This window comes from Lepidothrix coronata, unplaced genomic scaffold, assembly GCF_001604755.1.
Source record: "Lepidothrix coronata isolate B3197 unplaced genomic scaffold, Lepidothrix_coronata-1.0 Scaffold52, whole genome shotgun sequence".
NCBI classification, from domain to species: Eukaryota; Metazoa; Chordata; class Aves; order Passeriformes; family Pipridae; genus Lepidothrix; species Lepidothrix coronata.
In genome coordinates, this window is record NW_016690232.1 from 1,639,985 (window position 1) to 1,655,501 (window position 15,517).

General features: G+C 60.1%; 1 protein-coding gene across 1 annotated transcript; it reads right to left on the bottom strand.

Moving 5' to 3' along the window:
* Positions 1-299: 299 nt before the first annotated feature.
* On the bottom strand, positions 300-15,126 carry CRIP2 (cysteine rich protein 2). Its single transcript, XM_017815767.1, has 8 exons — positions 14,936-15,126; positions 5,286-5,380; positions 3,286-3,343; positions 2,621-2,761; positions 2,375-2,443; positions 1,874-1,968; positions 1,533-1,590; positions 300-1,391 (listed from the first exon to the last, which is right to left on the bottom strand). Exons 1-8 carry the CDS (start codon positions 14,976-14,978, stop codon positions 1,324-1,326), a joined length of 627 nt encoding a protein of 208 aa, XP_017671256.1. The 5' UTR covers positions 14,979-15,126; the 3' UTR covers positions 300-1,323.
* Positions 15,127-15,517: the final 391 nt, after the last annotated feature.

The following is a 15,517-nucleotide window of genomic DNA, read 5'->3' on the forward strand; positions in this document are numbered from 1 at the left end:
CCAAAGCCAGAGATCTCATCCCATCCCATCCCACCCCAGCTGCCAGGGCAGCACAGCCTCCTACAAGCCCATCATGCTCACAGCCCAAGGAGCAGCCATGGCTTGCACTGCACTTAGAGGAGCTCTGGCCTGGGCAGATAAGGCTCAGCTGGCGCTAAGGCTGCTTGGTCTGGCCCCAGGAGGAGCCACCTGGGATAGGATCATAGTGGCAGGGTTCCACACTGTCCTAGGACCAGGGGGATGCTCTATGGCGTGCACAGCTTCCCCCACCTCCACCCACAGCTGAGCTGCACAACGCATCTCTCAAAACCTTTATTGTCAGCAAATAACAAAAGTCAGCCCTGCAGCAGCACAGGGAGCTTGGAGAGAGCAGGGTGTTGGCACCCAGGGCTCACTGCCCCTGCGGGTCCCCCACACCAGCCCCTCCCCAGCCTCCTGGGCAGCAGCAGGGGGGTGTGCACAGGGGTGGACGGGTGAGTGGGGGCACGTGTCATTCTCCAAAGCAAGGGGCACATTTACAACTGGTTATAAATAAACAAGAAACCTCCGGCTCCAGGAAGCAGGCAGGCATCCCACTGCCAAGCCTCCAACCCAATACGCTCTGTCCTCCAAAGGTGGGGAGAGCCCACTCCACCAGGGCTGCAGCTGCCAGGTGCTCCCCAGCACAGGCTCTGCCTCCAAGGGGGTCAGGCTGCGGAGGGCACCAACCTAAACCAGCCAGCAGAGCAGGTTGGGCACTTTCCTGGGTGCACCTACAGGGATTCAAGGATGGGGATGTAGGGAGGTGCCAGACACAACAGCGGACAGGGTCAGCTGTGGACCCTGGGGAGAGTGGAAGCCAGGGCATGGAGCCCAGGATGGCCAGAAGGGCAGAGCTGCAGATGGCACACAACCCCAGCAACTGGTGAGGAACAGGGCTGGGCGCTCTGATCCCCAGCCCCCATTCCTGAGCGCTGCAAGACTGCATGGAGCACCTCCTGACACCACCTTCCCCCCATCCTGAGTCCCTTGGGTGCCACCTGCTGTCCCCTGCACACAGTGACATCCCCACACCTGCCCTGCTGCCTCCCATGCTTGGGAGGACTGGTGGGAGGGCTGGGGAGGGCAGAGCGCATTGGGAACCACCAGAAATACCTTCTATCTTTGCCTTTAAACACTGAAGCTTATATTAAAGACTATGACATATAACCCAGGGGCGGGGCTGTGGAGACAGCAGAGAGGGCACAGCTCCATGGCCAGCCTGGTGAGGGTCTGCTCTGGCTGTGAGCAGGAGGTTAGTATGGGGGCACAGAGCGTGCAGGCAGGCAGGAGGGGGGATGCCATCTAGGGCTGGTTCTTTGCCTCGGGGTCTTTGTCGTAGATGTAGCTTCCCACAGCTCCAGTGTTGACACCTGCACAAGGGAAGATGCAAGAAGGTAAGGACCCGAATGGATGTCTCCTCTGGGTGGTGACACGAGCATCGAGAGTGGCAGCCCAGGCAGGGCAAGTGCCTCTGGACTGGCTCCCCATCCCACATGCCCCCAGGCACTCACCCTTTGGCCCAAAGAGGATTCCGTAGCAGGGCTTGTGGCAGTACGGCTGTCCGTCGTGCTGTGTGGGGCAGAGAGAGAAGCATGTCACCCAGGGCCAGGGAAAATCCAGTCCCCAGGACACGTCCTCCTGACTGGGCATCTCTCCTGCTCTGCTCGTCCCTGCAGACAGCCCAGCACCCCCAGCACTCCCCCAGGAGCTGAAGAGCTGCTCCTCACAGCCCTGCCCTCCTGCAAAGGCAGGGGCTGCCAACTGGGACAGCTGGGCACAGCTCAGCTCAGCCATACCCCACTGGCATCCCCGTGTGTGCTGCCCAGGGATCCGGGGGCTGGGACACCCTTACCTCAGCATGGCCCCCCGGGGTCAGTGTCTTGCTGCAGCGCTCGCAGCGTAGGCAGGGACGGTGCCAGTCCTTCCCCAGTGAAGTCACCTTCTCAGCTGGAGTGGGACAAGGAGGGAGGGTCACACCAGCTCCTTGCAGCGCGTTCAGGGGGAGCATTCCCCGTGGGGATGTCACCTCCACATTCAAAATCTCAAGAGACCCCTGTGCAACCCAGTCTCTCACATATCTCCTACCCCTCTGCTGCCTCGCAGGTGACAGATGGTGGCCAAGGACAGCTTGGTGGGAGGTCACAGCAGAGGATACGATGCAGATAAAGCCCTGCACCCAGGAGTACATTCAAGAGGACCCACTCCTGAAGGCTCCTCAGGCACATCCCTCTGCAGTCCCAACCCTAAGCCCCAATTCCAGCCACTCTGCATGCCCCAAGGGTCCTGCACAGAGCCCCAGCACCATGGGCCATGCCACTCCGAGGCATCACCCATTGCCTGCTCACCACCTTACCAAAGTAGACTCTCTTGCCACAGCGAGGGCACATGTTGGGCTCCCCGGTGAAGGTGGTGACACTGGAAGCTGGAAAAAAAGAGGTCATGGGCATGGGAAGTGGTGGGACATCTCAGCCAGGACACAGAGGTGTGGAAGGTCCCCCCACACAAACACTGCACCCCACACCATTGCCAAATGAGGTGGCTTTGGACTGACTGCCCATATGGCGAAGGGCCAGGCTGTCTGTCCTGTCCTGTCCCTCACCTTTGCTGGGTCCCTTGGGAGGTGCAGCATTCACCTTCCTCTCCTCCACCTTCACCGGGTGCTCGATGGGTCCCGGCGCAGTCTGCCCCTCAATCTGCGGCTTGTCATAGATGTACGACCCGGCGCCGCCAATGTTCACCCCTGCACAGGGGCAGAAAGAGACTGCGATGACCTGGGAGCACTCGGGATCGCCATCCTCCCCCCAGCCCCCTGTCCCTCCTCCCTCAGGCTCACTGAGCCGAGGGCCAGCTCAGTCACTGCTGCATCTCAGCCCCGCCTTGCTTTCTCCTGACCCAGGCTTTCTCCAGCCACATCTGGGATAGGAGAGTGACTCCACCTTCTGTCTGAATGGGAATTTGTTTTCTACATAAAAAAAAAAGGCAGCTGTCGGGATGGATCCCTCCCTCCTTTCTTTCCTTCCTCCCTCCCTCCCTCCTTTCTTTCCTTCCTTCCTCCCTCCCTCCCTCCCTTCCTCTCCAGCAGCTCTCCTCTCCCTCTGCACAAGGGAACAGCAGGGTTGGGACTGCAATTTGCTGGCTTGATGCTCAGCCCATGCTAGCCTGGCTCCTGGGATGTTTTTGGGGCTGCCAGTGGGGATTGAGGGGACCTGGCCCCTCCTGCAGCCCTGAGCACAGCTGCACAGGTTTGGGGGGGCATGGACGTACCTTTGGGGCCAAAGAGCGTAGCGTAACAGGGCTTATGGCAGAAAGGCTTCCCATCGTGCTGGGGAGAGAGGGTTAGTGTTAGGATGCTGAGCAGTGACCACAGTTCCCACAGGATTGCTTTCATCCCCCACTGGTGTTGAGAGACCACCATGGCTCTGCCAACACCCCAAAACACACCCAGCTGCAGGTCTGAAGTGAAAGCCTCACCTGACCACTCAGAGATTCCAGCAGTATAAACACTCAGGCTGCTCTGTGTGTGCCATGCCATGGGGCTGAAGCACCAGCACCTTGCAGCAGCTCAGCCAAGAGGCATTTTTAAGCCCCGACCCAGCGGTGTCCCACTGGGACCCAACAAGGCATCACTTCGCCCTCTCAGCATCCTGTGCACAGTCAGGCCATTACTGGGGGCACAAAGCACCATGAGAGAACTGAGCTTCGCCTCCCCCTCGCCTTGGCCTGAGATCAGAGGCCCTGCATGGGCACTGGTCCCAGCCCAGCTGCTATCGGCCCCACTATCGTCTGGGGCGATTATCACAGGAAGGCATGAGGCAGGCGATAAGCCCCGGAGCTCCCCACAGCCATTTCTCATGGGCCAGCTGGAACAGAGTCCAAGAGAAAAGAGAGAGTGTTTGTGACTGAAGCAGGGGGCCAGCAGAGCTGCCATACACACTGCTCTGTCTAGAAAACCCACTAGAAGCCTGTTCTCAGGCAGGAACACACCCCACCACTGCCTGCTCGGCTCCACTCAGCATCTCAGCCCTGCTTCTGCCCTGTGCTCCTGCCCTCCATCCCCTCTGCTGCAAGGCAAGGACTCCTTGCCCAAAATGGGCAGGGTGGTAGGTGAGCAGAGGTGCTGTCCCTTCCCTCGCCTCCCTGTGCAGTGCTGTGCCAAAGGCGAGGGTTGGGATGGCTGGAGGTAAGGCTGGGGGAGTGAGCAGGCTGTGGGCTGGCCAAAGGCAGCTATAAAATATTGCAAGGCATAAATATCAGTATAGTTGCAGCGTTACCATGCCAGAGGAGAGGGTAAACATTTAGCTGGTCTCCCTGTGACACCTTTCCAACCTAGCCTCCAAAAGGAGGGAGAAAAAGCAGGGAAAGGCCAAATCTGCTGTCAGCACAGTCGGTGGGGGCTTGGCTGCCATTCCCCATGGGAGCAGAATCCAACCTTATATGGAGAAGCAGCAATTCTGGGCTTAACCCGGCCTGAAGCACAGATCCACCCATGCAGCCCCATTCTCCCTGGCAAGACAGGCCTCACTTCCCCCACTAGCTGTTGCTACCACCACCTGCTCCCCAGCTGTGCTGCCTGCTAAAACCATGCTAAAGAGCTGGTGACACTGCGGCATGACAGGTGCTGCGCAAACTCAGGGCACTGGGTGTCATGCTGGGGTGTCACACAGGAAAAACACAGTTGCTCCCAAGCCTGAGCACCTGCCACCGCCAGCATGGCACCCTCACGCTCCCAAGTGCCGGGCAGTGGCAGTGGCAGCACACTCCAGCACAAGCCCCAGGGCACAGAGAGCACAACTGCCAAGCTTGCATCACCATGACAACCCAGGCATCCCCGTGCTTGGTGTTTTTAACCACAGGTCAGCTCAGGCTCTCAGCACCCACACGCCTTCAATGCTCAAACAAGCCTGTCCAGTCCACAGAGCCGTTTCCAGTGCTTACAAGGTATGCCCAGCCCTGCCACAGCTGCTGGGAGCCCACACCCAAGTGGCACAGCTGGGACACTACATGTGGTGCCAGTACCACTCTGTGGCTTCTCCAGGGCTGTGCACAAGAGCTCTGGAGCACCATGTTTTGCAGCAGCAGCGTTTGAAGCCACAGCATGCAGCCCTGGGCTTGCATGCCACACGGACAGCTCACCCACATGGCATCAAATACCCGCCCCAGCCCTATTCCTGGGAGTCTCCATCGCTGGGGTGCTGGAGAGCCTACCAGGCTCCCCCTGCATGCCAGCAACAGCATGCCACCCCGTCTGCCCCAGCAGCTCTTACCTCAGCGTGCCCGCCCGGGGTCAGGGTCTTGTTGCAGCGCTCACACTTCAGGCAGAACTTGTGCCAGTCCTTTCCCAGGGAGGACACCTTCTCGGCTGCAGGGAACACGAAGCGAGGGGTAAGCTGCCATCCAGCACCTGCTAAAGCCCCTGGGGAACTCAGGCTCCAGGCACCTCAGGGGGCTGCAAGTGAGGGGTGCTGTGCTTGACAGGGGCTGATCACCAGCACACTGCACACATCAGCCACACTGCAGGGACCAGGGTCCCTGCAGCCGTGAGGGACATGGACACAGCCCCCCCAGCCTCTGACCCCCTCTAAGCACTGCACCAGCTACTAATAATAAAATTAACTCTATCCCTGCTGAAGCCAGGACACCCACCCAGCTGTCATACCACAGACACCCTTTCCCATGAACCAGTCCAGCAACGGTAGCGTTTTCCTTCCTACTCCCTGTGTCTATTTTTACCCGCCACGTTACCCAGAATGACTCTGCTCCCATTCAAATATTTAGCGTTTCCATGCCCACCCCGCCCGTTTTAGTCATGCCTCCCACACACCTCCAGCTGCTCAGGCTGCCCAGGGAGCCTCAGCCACAGCTCCAGCCCTCAGCCCAAGCTGTTCCCAGGAGGACAAGATGATAGACAGCTTCCACTGTCACCCAGGATGGACGTTTGGCCCTGGAAAACACCTGTCCCTTGGGCATGTGGGTGTTCCCCCTCACTTCCCAACCGGGAATAGGCACAACGTGCAGATGGGTGCGTAGACACCATCCATGCATGGCCAGGAACCTGCGGAGCAACTCTCTGCTGGCACTGAACACAGTTTCAAAGTATCAGTGGGCAAATTCAGGGAGGGCTTTGAGAATGCTTTGAAACTGGTTATAAGGAACACAATCCCTCTGGCTGGCCCCAAGCTGTACGTCTTCAGACGCACCCTGGGAGGCAGCACAGGCTGCCAGTGCTCCTTGCATCCCCAGCCTCGCACCATCCCTTCTCCCTCTCAGCTCCTGGGGGGTCGAGGGCTGCCTTGTGCCCACCACCAATTCCTGTTTGCCCTCCCCCCCCCCCGCACATGTGCAGAGACAGCTGGAAAACAGTGTGAGCCCGTTAAAGCCACCGTAAAACTAAATCAGGAGGGCCAAATAAAATACTTAACAAGCAAATAAAAGCGCAATCAGAGCCAGCCCCACTCTACAAGAAGACCTCCTCTGGGATGTCGGGTTTCCCCTCTAAGGACCTCAGCAAATGTCACCTGTTTGCATCAGGTCAAGATGGGGGTCAAGAGCTCCTCGAGGGCAGGTCCTGGCTTCCAGAGCCACCCTCCTCCCAAGGCAAACAGCTGTGTCCAGGGCACGCCACAGGGCCAAGATAAGCTGAAACAATGCCATCACCACCCAAAAATTCAATTCCAGCACACAGCAGGGTGGCCAGTAGCAGGGGAGGGCAGCACTAGGGGGCAGAGCCAGAGTCATTGCACCAGGGTGCAAGGGAGACCCCTGAGAGTATCCCCAAGCAAACACGTCGAAGATGGACTTGGGGGACTGGTATCAGCTGGAAGAAGCTCCAGACCCACCCTCCAGATGCCACAGATGGGTCCAGGCTGTTGGATCAAACCCAGGTGGGAGCACAGAGCAGGGTGAAGGGATGCCCCACAACAGCCAGGGTCTGTGCCTGCCTGCCAAAAGCTGCCAGGGCAAATTCCTGCTGGCCCCAAGCCCAGGGACTCAGGAGGGCTCATATCTCCCAGCCCCTCACAGCAGGCAGCACATGAGGAAGGGGCCCTTCCTTTCCTCTGTAGCCCTTATCTGTCTTTGGGAACAGAGGACCACCCCCAGGCTACAAGTACTCCCCAAAAGCAAGGGGGACACAGAGGTCCCAGCGTGCTGCTGCCGTGGGGCCATTGCAGGAGCCCTGCATCCTCCCAGCCCTCCCTGGCAGGATCAGGTCCCTCCCCAGGGTGACCGGGGAGGGAAACAGAGCGTGATGGGCTGAAAGCTGAGCCAGGGGCTCGGGGCCAAAGAACCACTCGGCTTTGTCAAAGTGGATGCACAGCCAGGCCAGGCTGCGCTGCGGCTGCGTCACCCCCAGCTCCCCCCGCCACCGCGACCCAGCGCCTTCATGGCCCTGGGTACAAAGCAAGGAGGAAGCTTCGGTCGGATGTTTTCCAGAGGTCATTGCAATTACAGCCGGTCACGGCCCACACCAGCTCCTTCCTGCTCCCGCGATAGGAGGTGCTCCTCCAACGTCCCCCCTCCATAATGTTTAGCAGCTGTAAATCCCTGCTCCCCCCTAACGGATGCACCCCCAGCCAAGGCATCCCCGGGCCGCGCAGGGTAAGAGGGATGCCACTGGCAACCACAGTCCCTGGCTGGAGATGGGGCAGGAGGGAGGAGGTGGCTCAGTGCCCCATCCTGCTCCCGGGGCACAAGGACAGCCCGGGAACCACGGGGGCTGCCCCTTGCCTCCGGATGGAAACGCCACGCAGAGGATGGTCAACAAACAAGGCTGCAAACAAGGACTCCCGGGGGACGCGTGCGGGACCGGCACAGCCGGGATGGCTTTCCAGGAGGCATTGTTCGAGTCGAGCAGAGGAAGCAGCTTGGAGCCACCCCAGCCCATTTCCAGGGCAGCGGCGTTCCGCCCGCGGCCACGGCATCCCATAAATCACTGCGGAGGGAAAGAACCAGCGCCCAGATTTCCTGTCACCCGGCCACATCTGCTCCACCATTGCATCAGCTCCAGAGGAAAAGTCTCTGGCCACATCCTCCTGCTGCTGGGGGGAGCCCCGCTCCGCACCCCACCATCGGCACTGCAAAAGCAGCCTGAGGATAAGCAGTGCCCGGGCTGCTTCCAGCTCTGCGGGCTCCGGTGCAGATGTCGCACCACACCCAGACTCTGCCACTGAATGCCATGCCCCCGTCCTCCCAGCAACACACAGAGTGCACGCTCATCCTGCTCTGCTTGCTGGATCCCGCACTTGCACACTCAGCCCATGGCGAGATGCTGCACTCAAGCCAGCTGAATTTTAATCAGCTGTGCAGCACCCTCCGGAAGGGCAGAGTTAAGGGTACTTGGCTGCAGGAATTTCGCCTCTGCCACACGTGTGTGACTCGGGGTTTGCCAGCCCTGGGTTACCCACCTCGCCGTGGGTGGGCACTGGGTGCCCATCCGTAATAAACCTTTTCCCAAGAGAAATGCCCCGCGGAGAGGTGGAGGCAGGGCCGGGTACGTGCCCGGCTGCAGGATGTAGCTGTGAGGAGGATTTGCTCCGCGGGGGGTGTAGCCCACACTGACAAGGGACAGCACCAGAGATGGGTAAAATCAGAGGCCAGGAGCGAGAAAGCAGCCGAGGGGACTGTCAAGGCAGACTGTTCCCACAGCTCCGCGCCAGCCCCACCCCAGAGACAACGCGGCTCATCCCGTAATTATCTGCCTTGCCCAGACAAGGCAGCTGGCGCTGGCCAGAGGTGAGCGCATCTTCTCGGGATGGGAAGGGAGCATCCCTCCTTCCAGTTTCTGCGCCGCCGGCCCTGCCGAGCCAGCTCCAGGCCCTTGCACAGGTATTTCCACAGCCTGATGTCAGCACTGCTCCCAGCCAGAGGCTTATTCAGCAAAAGCAACCATAGCTGCAGCTGCATCTCTGCAAAGGGCTGGGCTGTGCCCCATCCATCCCACCACAGCCCTGGAAGGGCAGAGGGAAGGGCTGACAAAGCCCAGTCTCACAATAAGGATGCCAAATCCTCACAGGGATCCAGCGACGGGCATCCCTGGAGGAGAGGGATGCTCTCAGACCGACAGCAGATGCGCTTCAAAGCAGTTGCTTGGGAACACGAGCAAGTTGCTTGGGAACACAAAGGAATGAATAAAAGAGAAAAGTGCAGGGAAAGGAGCCGGGTAAATGAAAACAAAGCCGAGAACCAGGGCAGCCGGCAGCCGCATCCCCTCCCCTGTTCCTCGCAAAGTGGCCGGGAGAGGAAAAACGCAGAGGGACAGCTTAAGGATTTCCTGCCATGCCGGGCCATATCCCAGCCATGCTGCCCTGCCAAGGGTCTGCACTGCTTTCCCATGTCCCTCACCCTGTCCTCACCCCTGCCCTCCTCAGGCATGGCCAGGCAGCTCCTCTCCCCCATCCCACAGCTGGTGCTGACGGTTACACCGCACCGTGATTTTGTGGCCAAGACATATATATTTAGCTTCCCTGCAGCAAGGCAAGGCAAGGCAAGGCAAGGCAAGGCAGCCCTCCAGCCCCAGCCACTCACTTGCTGGGCTCCCTCCAAGTGCACAACAAAGCCAGCTCAGTACAGCCTCACCACAGAGCACAGCCCAGGGGGGAACAAGGAATATCCCAGGCAGAGGCTCCCGCTTCCAGCCAACTGGAGAGACAAGATCTTCCCCAGGACCCAAGCCCCCATGTAGCTGAGTCACTCGGGTGCAAGGGAGAGTTGTTTGATTTCCAGGTGCAGCCCTAATGCACAGCATGGCTCCTGTCCACCCCACTGCTTCCTGCCTCTCCTCTGACAGAACCTCACCTACTGCAGGCACTTTTCTGGCTGTGAGCCTCCAACCTCCTGCTCTGGTTCACAGGACCAGGGCAGCCTCCAGCAAGTCCCTCTCCATTTTCCACAGGGCTTCATCAAGCAGCATCTGCATGGAATGCATTTGAGGTCAGGCAGCTCAACTGTGTATGTGTTTGTGCTGGGAGAGGACCAGCAGTGTTTCCAGCCAGGCATTGGGTTCAGCCAGGGCTGAGCCTAAAAAATCAGCTGCTTTCCAGCTGCACAGTGGCCCCACATGGGAGGCACAGCAAGCAGGACCCCAGCCAGCAGCAGGAGCCTGACAGCCAGCGGTGCTTCCCTTGCCCACCACACGGCCAGGGGGGCAGAGTGACCAGTGAGAGGGGGGCACACACAGGCACACAAGCAAACCACTCCCTGGGTAGCTGCTGGTCCAGAGCACTGTGTTCCCTCTGCACAGTGAGATGCCATCTCTGGAAAGCAGTGCCAGGGGGATGAAACAGCTTCCTGGCCCATTTGGCAAGAGTAGGATTCTGGGACATGCTGGAGCAGCTAAGCCTGTCAAAGTGCCACTCCAGCCCCATGACTACTCACCTCCCCACCCTGCTGGTCTCCCCCCAACTCCAAACAAGGCTTGGCCCTGGGCTGTGGGCAACAGAGACAGCAGGGGGAGAGGATGCTCAGAAAGCACTGGTGCTCCCCACCAGCAAGTGCACATCAAGCTGGTGGGAAAGTTCTCTATCCACATGCAAGGATCTATCCCCTACCATCACCTCCCTGGTTGCTTCAGGACCTTTGGCAGGAGCAATGGGCACCACCATCACACCATAGCCAAAAATGGCACCATGGCACACACTCCAGGCTCTGCACTCGATTGCAACATTGCAGTGACAGATTTTCCATTACTTCTTGCTTAGGCGTTCCTGCTCCGCCTTTCCTTGCCTTTCCTTTCCAGTCCCATCACCTCGCCTCTCCCCATCCCTGTGCTCCTGCCAGGGACAGGGAAGGAGGATAGGAACACAAAGATCTCTGCCTGTCTAGGAGTTGAGATATGGGTGCAGGACTTCATAATCCAGACAACAAACGGTGGTCACTCAGGACTAGCCAGGCTTGCAGAGAACAGCCTGCTAGCCCCAAGCCTCCAGCACCCATGGCACTGGGAGCAGCACTGCTCCCAACAGCTGGCAATGCCAGCACCACACTGTGCAGGAGCCCCAGCAGCTCCAGCAAAGCACAGCACACATGAGTGAGGGGATCCAGAACTCACACCATCCCATTCCACCCTCTCACAGATCATTTTCTACAGCTCGTGCTATTTTCCTGAGGGAAAAGCTCACGCTAATCAGCCTGTTCTTCAGCTTCCCACAGAGGCATCCCTCCCCCCAGCAGGGCCCTGCGCAGGGAGCAGAGAACTGGAGCATCCTTAGTTACCACTTTGCAAGGTCCACATTTGTTCCGAGAGCAGCCACCCCGAGACATGGGAGCAGAGGGTTCTCCAAGGAGCCCAGCCAGCTCCGTGCTGGTGAGCCAGGGCCATGCCAATGGCTACACCGGCTGCACTTGAAGAGCCACTTCCTTTGTTAGGGACAGCTGTAAAGGAAATCAAGCCCTCCTGCCTCTCCTGCCCCACCGTCTCCCAACAGCCAGTGCCTGGAGCCAAGGACAGCGGTTACTTATTAATTGCAGAGCAGCTTCTGCAGCTTGAATTTCGCTGGGCTGACCTGCCAATGCAGTGCTCTGCAGGGAGAGCACCCTACACCTCATGGCACCCCGTGTCCTGCCGCACTCCAAGCGTGACCACAGGGTCAGGCATCTGCTGCAGGCCCCTTGAAGCATGCTGGGCTTGGACCCTCCTTGCTTCCCAGCTGGATGTGTCCATGTCCTTAGACCCTGTCTGGCACTCCACCAGCAACCCAATCTATGGCTGCAGACACAGCTGGGACAAGCCTGGAGGGCACTGAGTGACTCCCATTTGCTTTTAGGATGCCCCTTTCCAAACAAATAGTGCAGCCAGCCTCCCACCAGCCCTCACACTCCCCAGCACGTGCAGCAAGCTCCCCAAAAGCCGCCCACTGCTGGACCCCGCTGCACGTGTGCTTGCCACATCCCAAGGGCTTTTCCCTGCCTTGTGCTTGGGATGGGAAAATAGGAAACCCCCTGCTGCTGCAATCCCCCGCAGTTCCCTGGGAAGAAAGGACAGGAGGCGGAAAGGCTTGGCCAGGGCTCCCGGTGACCCTGCAAAACTCATTTAAGGCTAGCAATGCAAAAGGGAGCCAGGGAAATGTGGCTGCAGGAGACTCCAGTCCCTCCGGAGCTTCCTGCCAGAAGTGATAACCTAAACCCAATCCCAGGCTGTTGCCACCTGCCAGCGCGATGGGAGCTGATCCTGCAGCCGCCAGCAGTGCTGCTCCTCCAGTTAAACATTCACTTCATCCCGCCAACCTCCCCAAAGCGGGAAAGTTAGCCCTGGCCGTTCCTGGAAACAATGTCACAGACCTCAGCTTGCTTTAAAAAAAAAAAAAAGGAAAAAAAGGAAAAAAAGCCAGAAAACTATTTTTATATTTCCCTGTGCTTTTTAAAGAAAAAAAGCTCATTCTGTAGCTCAGGAAACGCCCACATCCTCCTGACTGCACAGGGAGGAGCCCGCTGGATTTTTCCAGGGAGCATGAAGCAACAGGCATGCTGGAAATGAGTTTTCCATAGGTACCCACGACTGCTGGCGTTGGGCAGCCTCTCTGGCACTGCACGGGGCTGAGAATAGGACACGGTGGCATTTCTCACACATGACCCACGGCTGCAATCCCAGGCATTCGAGAAGTTACGAGCTGCCAGCGTTCATTCAGCACAGGCAAGGAGACTCCCGAACAAGCGGGGCTTTATGAATCACCTCCCCGTTAAGCTTCGGGCGAGCCGAGGAATTCACAAGTGATATCAAACCCTGGACACAGAGCTGCCATCACCTTCCCACCAAACCACGCGGTCCATCAGGAGGAAAGCCCAGGGGCCGCGTCCCGGAAAGACGGCTCAGAGTTTGCATCTAGCTTTTATGCATTGAATAAACGGACCTAGGTTTGTTCTGCCAGAGCCTGGGCGGTTCCTCAAGGAAAAGCTCAAGGCATCAACAGGGACATGCTCCAGCCTATCTCAGCTCCAAGCACAGAGAAGTTTTTGGCTTGCTCCCGTTTCAACTCACTCGCCCCAGTCTCTCTTAGGGGCAGCAGGGGTGACAGTTCCTGGGGGAAGGTGTGGGGTAGGGGCTGCCACTCCTCTGCTGCCAGGCACCTGCCTCCTCCCTGCCTGTAGGGCAAGGTGTCCACCCCTTGCAGGGCAGGAACAGGGAGCCCCAAAGCAACAGAGACCTACAGAAACCTACAGCACCTACAGAAACCCTTCTGGGGAGAGAGAGCTGGCACGCAGCTGGGAACATGGGGTACAGCCCTGTTCCACCCCCTCAGGAGACCCACAAGGCCCCCAGCACAGGGAGAGAGAAAGAGCACAGGCACTGCTGGGGGCTGCTGCTTCACCTCCTGGCACAGCCCGACCTCCGCAGGCAAGGTGGGGGGGGGTCCCAGAGCCCAGCCCCAACCCCCCACGAAGGGCAGGCTCATCCCTGGAGAGAGAGGAGCAACTCTGACCCCGGGTCAGTGCCCAGCTGGCTGGGCGGGCACTATTTTCTGCTTAAAAGGGAAAAGATTCACACAAAGAAAGACATCCAAGGGGCCGAGCCCTTCCCACCCCCACACAAATAGGTTTATTTAAAGGAGGAAGACAGCAAATTCCTATTTCCCTGTGTTTACTTGGAGATGGCCGGAAAGGAATGAAAGCACCAGTGCCTCCAATGCTCAGGCACCATCAGGATCTTTTGGCATTTCTTCACCAAACAAACGCACTGAGGCAACAGGGGCTGGACCCCGGAGCACAGCGGGGAGATGGGCAGGGAGGGGGGCAGGGAGGCAGTGCCAGGCCAGCTGGACTCCGTGGCCAGCAGGTCCCAGGAGGCAACTTGGGCTGGAGTGCTGGATCCATCCTGAGCCTGCAGTACAGTCCCATGGGTGCCCACCTCGAGGGTGCTCACCCAGAGGGGTCAGGTCACTCCCTGGGAAGCTCCTGGCCGGGCACCGCCGCTCAGGGGGAAGCAGGCTGGGGCAGCTCCATGGGGAGCGTCAGGGAGGCACAAAGGGCCAGCCCCTGCTCCCACCTCCACCCACCCACTCCCGGCTTTCTGCAAGCCGGGCGGCGGCGCTCAGCCCGGGGTGCCCGACAGGACACATCCCAGCCCCGGTTCCCAGAGATCCTGACCAGCCTCAACCCCAAGCAGGGCCCTCGGAGACCTCCAGGGACTCGCTGCTGCCCTAACCCAGCCACGGGCGTGTCAAGATGGACCTCTGAGCCCAGGCGCTGCCTTTGAACAAGTCCCGTACAAACCCCAAAACCCTTAATTATCTCGCCAGATGGGAACAAGCCGCTGAGGGCTGGCTGCGAGGCCAGACAGGGAGGGGTGAATGGCACACCTGGGGGCAGGCTTGCAGGGAATCAAAGAAACTGTCTGGGAGAAGGTTTTGTTTGCACCTGCTACCGCCGGCTTCTCCTCCCTAAGAGACCCTTGGATCATGGGCTCCCCCTGCCCAGCACCCCGGCCGTGTCGGGTGGGCTGGGCTCCCCTGACCCAAGCCAGCAGGTACCTGGGGACATGAACCACCCCATTCTCAGCACTTCAGACTGCGGGCACGTGTCCGAACCAGGGAGCACGGGAGGGTGCCCGGGGTCCCCTGTCCCAGGGCCAGCCAGCAGCACCCCCAGGCACAGCCCGGGGATGAGGGTCCGGGGGGGCGGAGGGGCAGAGCAGAGGGTTCGCGGCCGCTGCCGGGGGGCTCCGAGGGAGAAGCAGCTGCTGCTGGGCAGGTCTCCGGGTGCGTCCGGAGAGGGAACCGGGAGATGCGCCGGCCATGGGGAGGGCGGGTATGGGGACACATCCCAGGGGGAAAAAGAGAAGAGGAGGCGGGGATGCACCGGGACTCGAGAAAGGGGAAGGCAGGGATGAGCGCCGGCTCTGGGCAGGGGAACCGGGCTGAGGTCCCGGCGATGCGTCTGGGCGCGGGGAAGGGGATGAGGGGCCGGGCCCCGGAGATGCGCTCACCGAAGTACACGGTCTTGTCGCACTTGGGGCACTTGGATGCCATGTCGGGAGAGCGGAGCCGAGCCGAGCCGCGCGGTGCCGAGCCGTGCTGTGATGTGCCGCGCCGTGCGCCCCGCTCCGCCCGGCCCCCGCCCACCGGCCCCGCCGCCGCCGCCGCCCGGGGGGAGCTGGGGCGGGGCCGCCCGACAAGCGCCGGCCCGGCCCGGCACGGACGGGCTCCCGATGGCGCGGTGCGGCCCGGTACGGCTCGGCTCGGCCCGGCCGGCTGCGGGCCCAGCGCAGCAGGTGCCCGGTCCTGGTGGGCGAAAAGAACCCCCGCTGTCCTGTCCCCCACCCGCAAAGTCCAAAGTCAGCACGCGCGTGTTCCCGACTGCCCTTGCCCGGGAAAAAAAAAAAAAAAGATAAACAAGTTGCAATTAAGCGACGCGACTTATGGGTTTTTAGCGGCCCCGAAGGCACCGGCCGAGAGCCCCCCCGGCTGCCTCCGGCCAGCAGCCGCCCCCGGGGTGTGAGCGGACGGTGCCGGCCCCGGGCTATCCCCCGCAGAGGGGCTCGGGCATCTCCCACCGCCCCCGCGGGACC